The sequence below is a fragment of the Solenopsis invicta genome, chromosome 7, assembly GCF_016802725.1.
Source record: "Solenopsis invicta isolate M01_SB chromosome 7, UNIL_Sinv_3.0, whole genome shotgun sequence".
NCBI classification, from domain to species: Eukaryota; Metazoa; Arthropoda; class Insecta; order Hymenoptera; family Formicidae; genus Solenopsis; species Solenopsis invicta.
In genome coordinates this window covers 16,480,111-16,496,663 of record NC_052670.1, presented here as the reverse complement: position 1 = coordinate 16,496,663, position 16,553 = coordinate 16,480,111, and the positions used below count along the sequence as shown (strand labels likewise).

Genomic DNA, 16,553 nt, shown 5'->3' with positions numbered 1-16,553 from the left:
GGGGTGAAACACCCCTTTGAAGAAAATCGGGTTTTTTTTTTTTTGAAGCGTGTATCGTCGAAATTATAAGAGATAGAAAAAAATGTTCTCAATGAAAGTTGAATGCTTGTTTTTCTCGCATAAGATGACAAAAACATTTCGAGGACAGTCTGTGTCTAACGGGCGGATTTCGATAGCACAAGGGACCGATAGCACACCACCACTTACAGCGGTCGATGACTAGAGTTCTTCCGTTGGTTGGGTTAGATAAGTCAAGATGATTGTTTGGTGGGTTATTGCAACATGCGCTAACGGATCTTGTAGGTGTCTAACATAAAAACGCAGACATCAAGAAAAACATTAACGTAACTCTTGAATTTATACATGTCAATACTGCCGAGACGTAAACATTCTATTTCAAGATAAGAAATAACCCAAAGTGCACGCGATAAGAAAATTGACTTTAATAATTTTTCTACATTTGCTTGACAAATTAAATTCAATATATACTGAATTGACTAATACATTTTTGTCGCATTAAATAAAAGACAACGTAATAGCAATTAACACACACACACACACACACACACACACACACCACACACGCGCGCGCGCGCATTAATCATAATTAGTTCCAACTCTCAGGTTCTGACTTGCAAAGGCGAAGCTCAGATGAATAATGCAATTCGAATATAATGAACACATTGTTATGTAAATGTGCAATTTCCTCAAAATTGCATTATCGAGGAAAATATTTTCACGACTAGACATTTCAGTACCCTAATAGCATTTTCTGGCATTTTCTGCAGGACAGAATCTGCGTGCATTTAATTGCAGTAGAATTGAGTCAGATGTGCAGAAGATTATTCCCAAAAGAGCCATGCTGGCAAATTGCTAGCAGACTGCTTCAATATTCGTGCACTGTACTTGTATATGAACTGCTTGCAGAAACTTGGTACAGATATTGAGCTATCTTGAAGCAGATTCTTCCCGCAACTACAGTCTGTAAGCAGTCTAGCAAAGTTCTTCAGCAGAATGACATAAAATTCTTTTAACAGAAGTAGCGCGCAGATCTTGTGCAAATATTGCACAAATATGATCTGCAGATTTCTGTAAGTTTCTTACAACAGAAATAGCACGCAGATCTTGTACAGATATTGCACGAATATGATCTGCAGATTTCTGCAAGTTTCTTACAACAGAAATGACGCGCAGATCTTGTGCAGGTATTGTACAGATTCTGCTTAATCAGCAGCAGAAAGATCTGCTGCCACCGCTAGGTGGCCACGCCGCGGAAGATCTTCTCGTGAGTCAAGTGCGGCCACAGGCGTTATATCTAGGCGCCACCGCGGCCGACTTCTCAGCTCATACTCCAATGAGATTTTTATGAGCTCTGTGTTGTAATCTCGAGACGAATACTCGCTCTTATTTTTTTTTAAACATGACGTGTATGTGGAACGCTGTTTCACATAAAATTTTATATTTTTACATGTAAATAATAATTTGTATTGTTATCTAATCTTGTACATAAATGAGATGTTTAATTCAAATTTAATTTGTTTTTAATCCATTTTAAGACTATACTAAAATATTCTGATGAAAGAATTTTACAAATCATGCAGCAAATATATATACAAATTTCTTGCAAGAATTTAACTGGCAGAATCTTTAAGAATTTACTGCAAGATTTACAGCAGTCTTGCAGAAAATTGCTACTAGGGTATGTAGCAAATATCTTGAAAAACTGTTGCTAGATTTACAGCAGATACATTCAAGTTTCTTGCAAGAATCTGCCAACAGAGATATGTGCAAGTTTCTTGCAAGTTTCTTGCAAAAATCTGACTGCAGAATATTTCAAAAGAATTGAACAGAATGAGGAAGCAGATCATAACGTCCTGTTGGCAGAATCTTTCAAGAATCTGCTGCAAGATTTACAGCAGTCTTGCAGAAAATTGCTACTAACGTATATAAATAAAATCTATAATGCCGAGACAGATCAATAGTGTCGATACGTGAAAGATTAAACTCTAAAGTATAATTTCCAATCTTGAAATAGAATGTTTACGTCTCGGCAGTATTGACATGTGTAGATTCAAGAGTTACGTATGTAAGGAAATGAGCACGCGCAAGTAGCGTGGTTATGCATATTTCTACACTAATTGAATTTAATAAACACATTAATTGAATTGTCTAAATGCAATTTAAAAGATGAAATATCTAACTAATTTTTTAATTAGTTTCATGTTAGTTTTCTTGTTGTTAGTTGATGAGCTGGCGTTAGATAGTGAAGGTATGGAATGTGTGAGTAATAATTTTTTGTAATCCAAGTCTCCTTATCTGTAAAATGTTGAAGAGAACAAATATTCTAATCGAATCATGTTGACCAGTAAATAAATGTTTAACTTATATTAATTACATATTATTTTCTAAACAAAAAATTAATGTCTTACAACATCGTAATTGTTGTTATTCTTTAGTGTAGTGTCGTTTTATTTTGTAGTAAATGTTTTTCTTGATGTCTGCGTTTTCATGTTAGATACAGACTGTCCTCAAAATGTTTTTGTCATCTTATGCGAGAAAAACACGCATTCAACTTTCATTGAGAACATTTTTCTCTATCTCTTATAATTTCGACGATACACGCTTCAAAAGAAAAAAACCCGATTTTCTTCAAAGGGGTGTTTCACCCCTAAAAGTGTTTTAGGGCACGTGTAAAAAAATACGTGCTCCTTATTTTAATCTGTACAACATGTTAAAGGCACGTCGAAATCGGAGGGAGTCACTTTCGTAGCGCACAAACGCGCGGACGGGTGCGCGTACCGTGCGTATAGAGGTTTTTAATTATTTTTAGAAAATAGGAACGTTGTATCGTAACTTTATTATATACCGTTGAATTTGTAATAAAATAAGCTATATTTTGCTTATAAAAAAAATAAAAATTTTGAAAAAAATAAGTAAGTGGTGGGGAAAAGTATTTAAAAAAAAATTTTTTTAATTTTTTTCTTGCTGTTATAAATTACTCTTTGAGCCATTCAACTTTCATTTAAAATATTTTTTTCTATCTCTTATAGTTTCGACGGTATAAGCTTTGAAAGGAAAAAAACAATTTTCTTCAAAGGGGTATTTCACCCCCTTAAAGTGCGTATGGGCACGTATAAAAAAATACGTGTTTCTTATTTTTATCTGTACTACAACATATTAAAAGCTCGTTTTAATCTTAGGCGGACACTTCCTTGTGTTTCCTTGTAAGATCATGTTTCCTTGTAAGATCAAAGTTAATCTGTATGAATAGAAATGGACACTTATGACCTAACTCTGATTTAAAAACTTCTAATAAGTATTATTAATATTGCTAATTATTTAGCACGCTAATTATTTAGCTTCCATCATAAATCAGCATTTTAAAAATATCGAATATGTAGCATGCGCATTATTTCATTAAAAATATTATTCTTCGGACGATACATACTGTAATGACCATTTTAAACGTATTCGGTTTGAGTTGCAAAAAATACGAAAAAGGCTCTAAGAACAGCTCAATAAAGATGTAGGAACTTTCCATAACGCTTATGCTTTGATATTTTAAAAATCCTGATTTATGATGAAAAGTATAAGATATAAATAACAGATGTCCATTTCAATCTGAAATTTATCGATCAGAAATATTTACCGAAGTCTTCATATTTTCATCAGAAATTCTTGCAAAAATAGCGAATTAAAATCAAATAGACAAGCGTTTACGTTTCCAATATACTTGTGTGCGTATGTGTAGAAAATCTGTACCTATAAACACTGTTCCCTGGAATAAAAAATTTAAAGTTATACGTTAAGAAATCTTTGGAATTTTTGCGGACCAATTTTTAAGCCAAATGATATTCGTAAGTATTCGAATTGACCCATAGGAGTTACAAATAAGGTATATTTAGTAGAATCAAGCGCGATGGCGACTTGGTTAAACCCGTCTTTTAAATTTAACGTACTGTAATAACATTTACCTTTTAACATATCCAATTGATCCTTGATTAGTGGAAAAGGATAATTAACAAGATTGAAGTAACAAAACAATGACAAAGTACTTTGATTTTAGATGGCGCAATTAGTACAAATAGTTTACAATGGTTATCGAGACCTAATGGACAATAAAAGCAATCCGAAAGTCAATGATTGACCGATGATGAGCGGCCCATTCCCTACATTAGCGATATGCTTGTTCTACGCCTATTTCGCTAAGATTTTGGGACCAAAACTAATAAAAAATCGAAAGCACTTTGATCTCAGAAGAGTGATGATATGTTACAATTTCTTTCAAGTAATATTCTCTATATGGATATTCAACAAAGGGTATTTACGATAGCCCAAGTTGAGTTGGTTTCCACTAAGACTGAAAAATGTCCCTGATAAAAAAAAACCGATAGAAAACGATAGAAAGTGTCAGAAACTTGATTTAAAACGATAGAATTCTATTGTTTTGAATCAAGTTTCTGATACTTTCTGTCAGTCTTTTTAATCAGGTGTTAGGCGTAACTCTCTTTAGTACCTTTATGATTCATGACAACTCAACGCTGTATCGTATTGCTCGAGTTATGTTAGATCTCATGCTCAGCCGTTGGACTGCATAGAATAGTCGAAATATGAAGTACGATTATAAGGAACAAATTAATTTTAAGAATAGAAACATCATGTATGCAACATTAAATAAATGTTTTGAATATATTTCCAATTTAAAAGAAAGTCTATATGGAAATATGCACATTAATTCTAAAAACGCTAGATTTTTAGGTTCTTGTATTTCAATTAAATGTTTAATGGGATTATATATGCTTTGTGAAAAACCAAATTCTTTGTTATAATATATTTGCACTTACAAATTAAGTCAAGATCATTTAGAACTGTTGTAATAGTGCGTGGCTGGGGACGGGATGCGATTCACTGAGACACAGCTTCTTTACTTAAATCACTCTTTATTAAGTATCACACGCTCTATACGTAACCCGCTTGAGTCTCTCCAAACGAATGCCGGTCGGTCGCACACACGAGAAGCGCTCGGCACTCGCGCCACCACAGCTGCCATCTCTAAAAGGCGGGAGCGCATTGCTCGTTCAAAGTCGGCTTTTCCAATACTCCCTCCCTTTGTACGAGCGATCCGTGGCATCTCTTTATATTTACTCTTTATCTGAAACATAACAGAAATTAGTTATTGAATAAAAATTAATCTCTAATTTTGTTTAGACTCTATACTCATTATCTTATCTCTTAGATACGCTAATGCTTCTAAGGGCAAAGGTTTTGTCATAATGTCTGCCAAATTCTCTTTGGTCTCGACCCATTCGACTTTCACCTTTCCTTGATCTACACACTGTTTGACAAAATCTCCATGAGTGTTAGCCATATGTTTTCTGTTTCCAGTTTCTTCTCTCTCTATTAAATTTCTCTTTATTTCCTCTAAGTTGTCATCAAACGTTTTAAGTTTATGACTTCCATCCTTCTTAGTGCAGTTTCCTGCTGCTCTATTGTCGCACCAGATTGTAGCAGGCAAGAATGTTCTTCCAACAACATATCTGAGTGACTTGTCTAACGAAATTACTTCTTGACAGGCCTCACTCATTGCTAGGTATTCTGCTTGACAAGTAGAAAGTGTAACATAATTCTGTTTATAACTTTTCCATGCTATTACATCTCCATATAGTCTGATTATATATCCTCCAGTGGATGTAGAGTCAACGCAATCTCTGAAACTGGCGTCTGTTAATGACTCTAACTCGTCTGTTTTACCTCTAAATGTTAACCCTCGATTTGCAGTTCCTCTAAGATATCTGAAGACTCTTTTCACATCTTGCCAGTCTTCTTCTGTAGGCTCTAACTGTTTTCTCGCCAAATAATTTACTGCAAAAGCTATGTCAGGTCGTGTAGCATTAGCCAGATACATTAAACTTCCTATCGCTTCTCTATAGGGTACTCTTGTAACTTCTTTTTTAGAATTCTTTTCTTCTAATTTACTCTTTTTGTTGCTCAGCCTTCTAGTGACCATAGGAGTACTCTGAGGTTTGCATTCATTCATATGAAACTTTTCAAGTACTCTCTCAGTATATTGCGTCTGATGAATGCTCATATATCTTTCTTCTTTGTTTCGCTCTATTGTTATTCCCAGAAAAGTCTTGGGTTCTCCAAGATTCTTCATCTCAAAGGTTTCACTCAACTTTTCTGTAATTTCCTCTAATTTCTTCTGGTCGTTGCTTGCAACTAGCATGTCATCTACATAAAGTAATATGATCACCATTATGCCTTCTTTCCTCCATGTGAACAGGCATGGATCGTGTAGATCATTCTCTAATCCAAGTTTCTTGGCTTCCTCTGAAAACCTCTTATTCCATCTTTTCGGACTTATCTTCAATCCGTACAAGGCTCTATTCAATTTACACACCTTCGTCTTCTCGGTGTTTTTATTCACTTCTAATCCGTCTGGAATTTCCATATATATTTCTTCTTCTATAGTTCCATTCAGGAATGCAGTTTTCACATCTAGTTGGCGGGTATATAGATTATGCTTGTTTATTATTGCTAATATGGATCTGACTAAAGACAATCTTGAAACCGGTGCATATGTCTCTTTCAAGTCATACACATTCTTGTCTTTACATCCTCTTATCACCAGCCTCGCTTTATATCTGGTTGATCCATCTGCTTCTAGTTTTCTCTTAAATACCCATCTTGAATCTATAATATTAGCTCGTTTACCGTCCATCGTCTCTTTTGGTCTATCAACAAGCCTCCATACTTGATTGATCTGCATAGATTTAAGTTCTTCTATTACAGCATTTTTCCAATTTTCTCTTTCGCTGCTCGTCATCGCCTCTTCATATGTCGAGGGTTCTCTATGTAATGATGCCAGAAGACATCGACTCAGTTCTTCAATTTCTATATTCTGTCCAATATTTTTAACAGTAATATGCTTAGTGAAACTAGTATCTTCTATTAGTCTCCGCACGTTAGTATCTCTCTCATCCTCTAATTTTCTCTTGCTTTTGCTTCTAGTTATTGGAGCTTCGCTCTTCTTTTGTTCGACCTTCTGTTTCTGTTCTTCTAACTGGGCTGTTTGTTTTCTTGGTCTTCCTCTTTTTCTTTTCTCAGGAATCTCCAAGTTTTCTTTTCCCTTTTCCTCATCTTCTACAAATTCTTTCATCCAGTCTGAGTCTTTTTCTTTTTCTATTTGACTGTTTTTATATGTACTTCTATATGTTGCCTTTTCATTAAACCGAATGTGTCGGGACTCTATGAACTTTCTTGTGCTTGGATGCCAGAGTATATATCCAGTGTCGGTGTATCCCACCAACACGCCTCTAACAGCTCTCCTGTCGAACTTCGACGAAGACTTTGGTACCCTTGCATATCCAATACATCCGAATCTTTTTATTTGCTCAAAATGACAACTCGTTTCTGGTGAAAACTTCTTCAACGGGATCTCATATTCTATGGTTTTGTGTGGAGATCTGTTGTACGCATGCACCGCAGCGTCAACCGCCGACTCCCACATACTCTTTGGTAATCCCGAGTCAAACATATATGTTCTCACTTTCTCTTGTAATGTTCTATTGAATCTTTCTGCAACTCCATTGTGTTCCGGAGTGTACGGTGGTGCAAGTATGGCTTCTGTCTTTTCTCTTTTCAGCACTTCTCTAAATGTACCTCCCGTGAATTCCTTGCCTTGATCTGACTTCACGTAACACAGTTTTTCTTCTTTTCCTAGTAGATTTCTGGCGGATATTAGATATTTCTCTAGAGCCTCTCCCGATTCATCTTTCGTCTTCAAAGAGTAGGCTTTCGCCAGTCTAGAGTAGTCGTCTATAAACGTTATTATGAATCTCTTTTGTCCTGGATAGGATATAGGTTTGATTGGTCCCATGATGTCCGTATGTATTACCTGTAATGGTCTCTGAGCTCTACTTCTATTCTCTTTATACGGCAGTTTTGTCATCTTTGCCATTATACAGACTTCACACTCTAATATGGAATTATCAAACTTAACATTCTCTAATCTCTTTTCTACCTTTTGTAATTGTTTTAAATAGTTTAGCGATGCGTGACCTAGTCTAACATGCCATAACATTGCCTCATTTATTTTCTCTAATTTCTTTACTTCTTCGGTTACTGAGCTTTCAAACATTTCTTCTATATTTTCTATTGTTTGTATGTCCTCTAACTTAATGGCTTGCTCAGATTCAGTATTGCTGTTGTTCACATTTGTGAGCTCTCCTTCATTCTTCCTCCCAATCGCAGAGTCAATATTATTTCTCTCATCTAATTCTCCCTCCGAAATTGATAACTCATTATTCTGAATATTTGCTCGCGATTGTTCAGGAAGCTCACAATGTGGAACAATTTCTGCTCTACATTTATATATAACACACTCAACATTATTTTCATTCTCTATGTTTTTGACTTCAAATTGCATAGTCCAATTTGGCTTCTCATATTTTCCTTCAAAAACTGTTTTATTTGTGAATTTATTGTAAACTCTAAGCAATTTATCGTCTAAATAAATACTGAACCCTGCATCCGCCAATTTTCTTAAAGACAATAAGTTTTTCAGATACTTCTTTCGTTGTCATTACATTAGTTAATTTAATGACTCTATTTTCTTTGGCATTTGATATTAATAGAAGATCTCCTTTACCATCTATCGAAATGTCTGCAAGCTCATTTTTATTCGCGCATTTGATAACTCTATCTTTACATTTTTCAAAATTTGACAAGATTATGCTCTTATTTACAATATGATCTGTTGCACCCGAGTCAGCAATAAAATTAACTAACTCTTTTGTACTATCTCTATCTTGTATTAGTTTAACCTTACATATTTTACCTTCTTTTGATTTATCTTCTTTTGCTGTCTTCGTTGCAGTTTTCTTGACGTTTTGTATTTTAGTTATTTTCCCTTTGTCGTTAACTCTTTCAGTGCCTCTATGTTCAAATTTACTCTTTTTCTTTATATTTTTATCAATGGTTTTATTTGCGTACCTTTTTCCTCTAAATCTGTTCGCCTCTTTTCCGGAATTGGGGCAGCTATCCCCTTTGTGGCCTCGTATCTCCTGGCAATAGTAACAGAACCAGGCCCCTAGTTCCGCCAACGGACAGTCTTTTGCCATGTGGCCCATCCGGTTACATCTAAAGCATTTGGTTTCTTCTATGGTAGCCCTCTGCACTCTGGTTTCGGGCTTCTCTACTCTCTCTAACTTCTCTCTAGTTTCGCTCTTTTTCTCTGCCTCTAGCTGCATCATAAAAGATTTTATTTCATCCGTGTTCATTTCTTTCAGGTTTGATTGTCTTCTAATTAAATCTACATTTCTCAGTTCCGGTACATTAATCGACACGGCCTGATAAAATGCGGATCTAATTTCTTGTTCTGTGAGAAGCACCGCATCCTCACACGATTCATACTCTCTAATTATTGAATCGAAGCGTTCGCAAAAATCACTTACTTTTTCATCTTTTCTCATTTTAATTTGGTAAAGCTTAGCTCTTACCGATGTGTGAGTAACATTTATTTTGCTTTTCTTATATCCTCTTAATTTCTTTAAAATCTCTATTGGCTCTTTTTCATGTAGAATTCTCTTATGATAACTTTCATCCAAATGATTAATTATGATATCTCTAACTAAACCTTTTCTTTTTACAATTTCTAACTCGGAAAGATTTTCAGGACTTTTAATACTCAAATCTATTACATCTAATAAGTCGTTATTTGTTAACTCAGATTTTAAATAATCCATCCAAAGATCAAAGTTGTATTTTTGCGTCAGCTTGTATTCTCTTTTAATGTGCAACCTCTGATTATTTAACTCTAACTTTATTGCATTTTTAATTGTCTCTAAACTTCTATCTTTTCCGGCGGAACAGACTTTGATTTCATCTAATTTTCTCTTTTTAGATTCTATCTCTAATTCTTTAACCGTTGTTATATCATTCTTAACTGAATCTTGCTTATTTTTATTATTTACCTCTAAAAATCTAAGTCTGGCTTTTTCTTTCTCTAGATTTAATCTAGAGACTTCCACCATTTTGTCCATCATTTCGTTGGCCTTCGACATCACTTTGTCGAGCACTTGCGTCGACCTCTCCATCCTTGTGACCAGTTTTTCCTGCTTCTCGTATATAATCCTGCTTCCGATCGGCAGCATCGGACGATTTTCCGCCCATTCTCTGGTCACTTCTATGTTCTCGACGACTCTGGGCAGTTTCCTTTTCGGGATCGTTCCTCCTTTTCCCGTCTCCTTCTTTGTCTCTTTTTCCTCTCTATCTCTTTCCGTCACATCTACGCTGTCGCTCTCTTTCTCTATTACGATGACCACGCTGCTATCGCTGGCATCGCTGTCGTAGTCCACCAACATGTTTTGATCCTCTTGACTCTCTTCCTCTAACAGGAAATTCTCCTTTTCCTCTTCCTTCTAATCTTCCTCCTCCCTCTAATCGGGATTCAAATGTTAATTGAACATTAGTATTTTTCTTTCGGTACGACTAATCAACGTTCGCGTTTACATTTATCAATTTACGGTATTATCATCAAATCTCTAAGTTAAAAAAAATATGTATGCTTGTGAAATTATATAGAACGCACTGCAATTCACAATAACTTCAAAGCGAGAAAACCACGCGCCTCTGCAGGGCTATCCGCGCGCGCACACCGCTGTCCGTTGCGATCTCCAGCACTGCTGAAAAGATCTATGGGAGCTCGGGTTGATCACGCACGCGCACGGGGCCCATACAAATTTACGCGGCCTCCCTGAACAGTAATCAAGCTACACCGCACCGCAAGTTTCGCTCGATCACCGACCCGATCCACACCGATTTTAAAAAAAATTGACTCCTACAGATTTTTATTCGTACGCATATCATGATTGCACATATATCGTTATCTAATCATCTAACACCGGTGCTGTATTAGTCGAAATCGGTTATATGGTTGTGCGCGCCCAGCAACAAGATTCGCGCGCCAAAACAAAAGGCTCTCGCCATACACGCTCGGACTTGCACGCGCACGTCGCCGCTTCGTTCCCAAGCGACATCTCTCTCTCTCTAATATACATCTCTTTCAATTTCGTCTTTCTCTACTTCTATCAAAAAAAGCAAAAGGAATTTGTCTCCTTCTAACTTCTAACAGCATTTCTCGAACGTTCTTATTAGCCGGGAATCTCTACTTCTATATTGTACTCTATCTCTATCTCTCAAAAGTAAAACTTTCTTCTATCCTTTTCTAACAATATATATTGAACGTTCTTATGAGCTGTTTTCTCTCGTTTCGCTCGTCAGCATCGAGAGATGTCGTTTACTTACCCTCTAATCTTCTAATTACTTTTATCTCCTTTTCCGATGCCCTTCACCGGCGTCTCGCGAACCCTTCCGTTCACTTTCCACGTGTCTCGCTCCTTGCGCAATGAGCACGTGTACTGGGCCGATAACCTGTTGTAATAGTGCGTGGCTGGGGACGGGATGCGATTCACTGAGACACAGCTTCTTTACTTAAATCACTCTTTATTAAGTATCACACGCTCTATACATAACCCGCTTGAGTCTCTCCAAACGAATGCCGGTCGGTCGCACACACGAGAGGCGCTCGGCACTCGCGCCACCACAGCTGCCATCTCTAAAAGGCGGGAGCGCATTGCTCGTTCAAAGTCGGCTTTTCCAATAAGAACTTATGTTTAGTATTATAAGATATCAATTTAGATGCAATAATAACCTTATTAGTTCAAAGCAATTTTAAAGTGCAAAAAGAAAAATTTTACTTCATATGGAATTAAAAAAAGATTCATCTGGAAACTGTATTCCATTATCAAATGTAAATATATTATATTCTATTTTTTCATTAAATTCAATTACGATGATAAAATAAAACCGCCAATAATAGAAAATAGACATTAATAACTCATGAATCAAACTGTAATAATAAAAACTTACAAATATATGATATTGTTTTGTATTGTAATAAAAATGACTTGCAGCTAATTACAAGATGCTCTCGTAGTATTATATCATACATATCAGGCTTTGCAGTACATTTTTAACAAAAAACATCGTGAACAATGTGTCGACGTTTTGACAGAACTTCAGCTAAATTCTTAGGACCATGATTTGATTTCCATAAAAAATAAAGGAGGCTTATTATTTCCTTCAAAAGATGCAATATTTATACGTGATTAGAAACTTATATAAATAGCTATTATGAAATTTTTATGCAGTATATCGCCTGAGCACGAGGTCTAACTTAACTCAGACAATACGATACAGCGTTGAGTTGTATCATGAATCATAAAGGTACTAAAAAGAGTTATGCCTAACCTTTTTTGGCTCTAGTGGAGCCAAAAACCTGGGTTATCGTAAACACCCAACTCAACCTGGGTTATCGTAAACACCCAAAGTAAGTTGCCTAATGAGTTTAAAACCTTAACTTAGTTTCCGCCCGCAAATGTTAGATGGCGAAATAAAAAGTTTTAGTAGTAATTACTAACGCATCTGGTATTTTTTTTTTTTTAGTTTTGACATTTTTTGATAACATTCAGTCAGTATACACAATTATTTGCGTAAACAATTTTTTTTGCTTTGTAAAAAATGGAACGCGAATGTTTTTTTGACATGTGCTTTTGCACTACTTTGATTTGAAAAATGTGTAGCAGAAGTTTGATTATTTGAAGAAGGTTATGGTGATGAAGCTTTATCGCATACAACATGTAAAGAGTGGTATAGACGGTTCAAAAGTAATGATTTTGATGTCAATGACAAACCACGCTCAGGACAGCCGAAAAAATTCGAAGACGAATTGCTAGCATTATTGCATAAAAACTTAGCTCATTCATTACAAGAACTGGAAATGAGCAAAGAGTTACTAAAACAGCTGTTTCCAAACGTTTACACGCCATGAGAAAAATCCAAAAAGAAGAAAGATGGGTCCACATGAATTACCTGAAAGTGCCATTCACAATCGTTTTAATATCACGGTTTTCTTGCTTGCCAAGCAAAAAAAGAAGAGTTTTCTGTGGCGTATTGTGACTGGCAATGAAAAGTGGATCTACTATAACAATCTTAAACACAAGAAATCATGGGTAGACCCAGGACAATCATCAACATCGCAGCCAAAACGGAACATCCACGGTCATAAAGTAATACTTTACATTTGGTGGAATCAGCAAGGAGTGCTGTACTACGAGCTGCTGAAACCAAACAAAACTGTTACTGCCGATATCTATAAACGTCAATTGAATAAATTGAATGATGAGCTGTTACAAAAAAGACCAGCAGTAGCGAGTAACAGGCGCAAAGTTATTTTCCTTTACAATAACGCGTCCTAGCGAAATACATCTCCTGCATGTGGGTGTGCAAAAATTATATGCAAAAATTAGGGCAAGCCAAAATTACGATATACTTAATCTCGAGCCGGCTGGCGCGTCTTGATGACTACTGGAAGCGCTATTAGGACGGCACTTCGAAATCGCGGCCGATTTCGAGGCTGACAAAACGGACTACATAAAGGACGATCACTTTACCACGACAGAAGAGGCGTATTTTGGTATGCATAGTAAACTTAATGATCTATTCGTTCATCTAAATAGAGCGGGAACTGCAAAAGTAGAGGAACGCCCAGGGCCAAGCTCCACGACCGTCGGTGCTTAAACAAATGCAGCTTTCGAAGCTGGAGTTACCGAAATTCTCCGGCGATCAACTCAAGTGGGAGGGATTTCGACACTTATTTTGTTCGCTCGTTCATGACATTACGGGGGTTCCTAAGGTGTAGAAGCTTCAATATTTGATGGGGTGCCTGACCGGTGAAGCAGCGGAAGTCGTTGCCGGCGTTCCTTTGACGAATGGTGCCTATGACGGGGCGTGGCACGATTTAGTGATGCGCTATGACAATATGCGCGTTCTACTCTGCGCTCACATGCGCCACTTGATCTCTTATCCAGTCACAGTCAAATCTTCGGTTGGTAAGATTAAGTGACTGTTAGGAGTTAACCAAGAGCTTAACCAAGCCCGGCGAACATTTGCCTTATTGGGGCGACCAGTAGAGGCATGGGACGACTGGTTCGTCCACCTGCTCGTTAGCAAATTGGACGCCACAACGCGGATGCACTGGGAGACGTCGCTCTTTGATTTGCATGATTCCCCGACGTTCCAGCACTTACAGGTTTATCTGGAAAACCAAGTGCGCGCTTTGGAGGCTGCTATGGTGGACGCTCCCCTCCCGCGGGGAGGACCAGGAGTGAGTGCAAGATCCTCAGCTAAGGCCACGCGCGTTACATGCAACACAGCCGTGACTTCAAAATTAAAGGCGAAGACGTGTACTCTTTGCCAGGGTACGCACGCATTAACCGCACATTCTGCCCAAAATACAAGGCGTTGCTAGTTGCTCAACGCGCAGAACAAGTGAAAAAATTTGGCGTGTATTTGAATTGCGTTAAATCTAGACATCAAGCGGACTCTTGTCCGGCCAGCGGTCGTTATTTGGTATGTGGCGCGAATCATCACACTACTTTGCACGGGCTTAATTTTTAGGCAAACCGGAGGCGCCTCCAAGGAGCAGACAAGAGGAACGGACTCTAATTTCTTGAGTACAAGGGTGAGCTCGGTCGTCGCTACTAGCGGAAGAACCGTCCTGCTGACCACGGCTCAGGTTCTGCTTGAGGTACCGTTCGCAGGCAGCTGACGGTGCGAGTCCTGCTTGATACTGGGTCAGAGGCTTCCTTTATAACAGAGAGCGCAGCCCAACTGCTGCGCGCTCCACGCTGCCGTGTCCGGGTTGCGGTGTCTAGTCTGCAGAGTACGTGAACAGGGGAAGCCGCTACCGCTGTGAATCTTAGTATAAGGTCCCGAACGGACGTTCAATCTCGAGACGGAAGCGTTCGTGCTCCGGCGATTGACGGATCTACTTCTGCTGAACGTGTTACTGCGCGTTTATGACCGCACTTGACGAACCTTTCGTTGGCCAATCCGGACTTTGCGACGCCGACTGCGGTAGACGTCGTACTCAGCGCCGACATTTATAGACGGATGATGCAACCTGACATTTGTCACGGTGGACCAGGATCTCTGTCGACACATCTCTCCGCCTTTGGCTGGATCCTGACGGGCGCGGTTGACTCGGAGGGGAGGGCTTCGGTCACCACGCATACAATAACTGTGCTACTGGCACAACCCGTTGATGAGCTCACAGCGGCTTTTAAGCGTTTGTGGAAGCTCAAGAAGGTTGACGCTCAGCGCGTTCCGACTTCGGACGAGGACCAAGCGGAAGAGCACTTCCGACGGACGCACTTTTGGGATGCGTCGGATCGATACGTCGTGCGATTGCCCTGTAGTCCGGATCGATTTGGTCGGTTGGCTGAGTCACGCTCGGCCGCACTGTCCATGTTGCTTGACTTGGAATGGCGTTTGGCGAGGAAGCCCGAGCTGCAGAAACGGTTTACCGACTTCATGGTAAAATATCTTGCGTTGGATTACATGAATCCCGTACCGGTTGGCACTCCCGGCCCATCGTTGTCTTACTATTTGCCTCACTACGCAGTCTTCAAGGTTGGAGATCCCCCAGGAAAGATACGTGTGGTTTAAAAACGCTTTAAAAAGTTAAAACGCATCTTTTAAAACGACATCTGGTTATTCGCTGAATGACTGTTTGTTACCAGGTCCTTAGTTACAGACCGACTTATGGGTCATCCTGACTTGATGGACAGGGTCAAGATCGGATTCATGGCCAACATCATCAAGCAGGTCAGGTAGATCCGAATAAACCTGGCGGACGTGGACTTGCAGAGAATCCTCTGACGTGCCAGCCCGACGGAGAGTGTTTAAGAGTTCCAGCTCAGGACGGTGACTTACGGCACGACCTCAGCACTCTTCCTGGCCATACGCACGCTGCAGCATTTGACCCGGAACGAGGTTGTACGCTTTCCGCTGGGAGCGGCGGCCCTGTTACAACATTCTTATGTCGACATCTTGGCAGGTGGAAGCGATCTGACTGCGACCCGGGAGGTTCAGCACCAGCTGGTGGCACTGCTGCAGGCTGGAGATTTTGCACTCAACAGATAGGCCTGGAACGCGTAGGAACTTTTTCCGCGCGCGTTACCAGGGGAAGCGTTGCTGTCGGTCTTTAATGCAATGAGCGCCCTCGGGATAGTGTGGCACCCTGCGCTGTCAGTCAGAGTGGCAGTGTTCCAACAGCACGAAACAACCACGAAGCGGACGGTCCTGTCCGACGCGGCTTCGTTGTTTGACCTAGGTTGGGTCGCGCCGGTTCTGATATATGGCAGGATTATTATGCAAGATCTGTGGCTTGCCAGGGATGATCCATTTCCCCCTGAGCTGGCTAAGGCTTGGAGCGTCTTCACTACGTCCCTGCTTAGATTGTCGACTCTGAGAATCCCGCGTTGGCTGTAACGTGACTTGGAGGACGAGGTAGAGCTGTACGGTTTCTCCGATGCATCAAACAGAACCTACGCAGCGGCCGTCTATACCCGGATCATCAAGCAAGACGGCCGGGTAGAGGTGACATTGCTGACGGCCAGAGCCAAGGTGGCTCTCATCAAGACGCAAAG

General features: G+C 39.1%; 1 protein-coding gene across 2 annotated transcripts; it reads right to left on the bottom strand.

The window, feature by feature from the left end:
* Nucleotides 1–3,164: 3,164 nt before the first annotated feature.
* LOC120358237 lies at nt 3,165–12,528 on the bottom strand. Of its 2 annotated transcripts, none has more exons than XM_039451786.1 (2): nt 8,995–12,528; nt 3,165–5,152 (listed from the first exon to the last, which is right to left on the bottom strand). In XM_039451786.1, the coding sequence occupies exons 1-2, from the start codon at nt 10,362–10,364 to the stop codon at nt 5,149–5,151; spliced, it is 1,374 nt and encodes a 457-aa protein (XP_039307720.1). In that variant the 5' UTR covers nt 10,365–12,528; the 3' UTR covers nt 3,165–5,148. The 2 variants fall into 2 exon arrangements, with proteins under 2 accessions (XP_039307720.1, XP_039307721.1); XM_039451787.1 differs by lacking the exon at nt 3,165–5,152 and having other exon boundaries at nt 8,468–9,245; nt 9,975–12,528.
* Between the last annotated feature and the right edge of the window lie 4,025 nt (nt 12,529–16,553).

Coding starts and splice junctions, on each gene's coding strand:
- LOC120358237 (XM_039451786.1), bottom strand. CDS start 10,364: ATGTTGGTGGACTACGACAGCGATGCCAGCGATAGCAGCGTGGTCATC.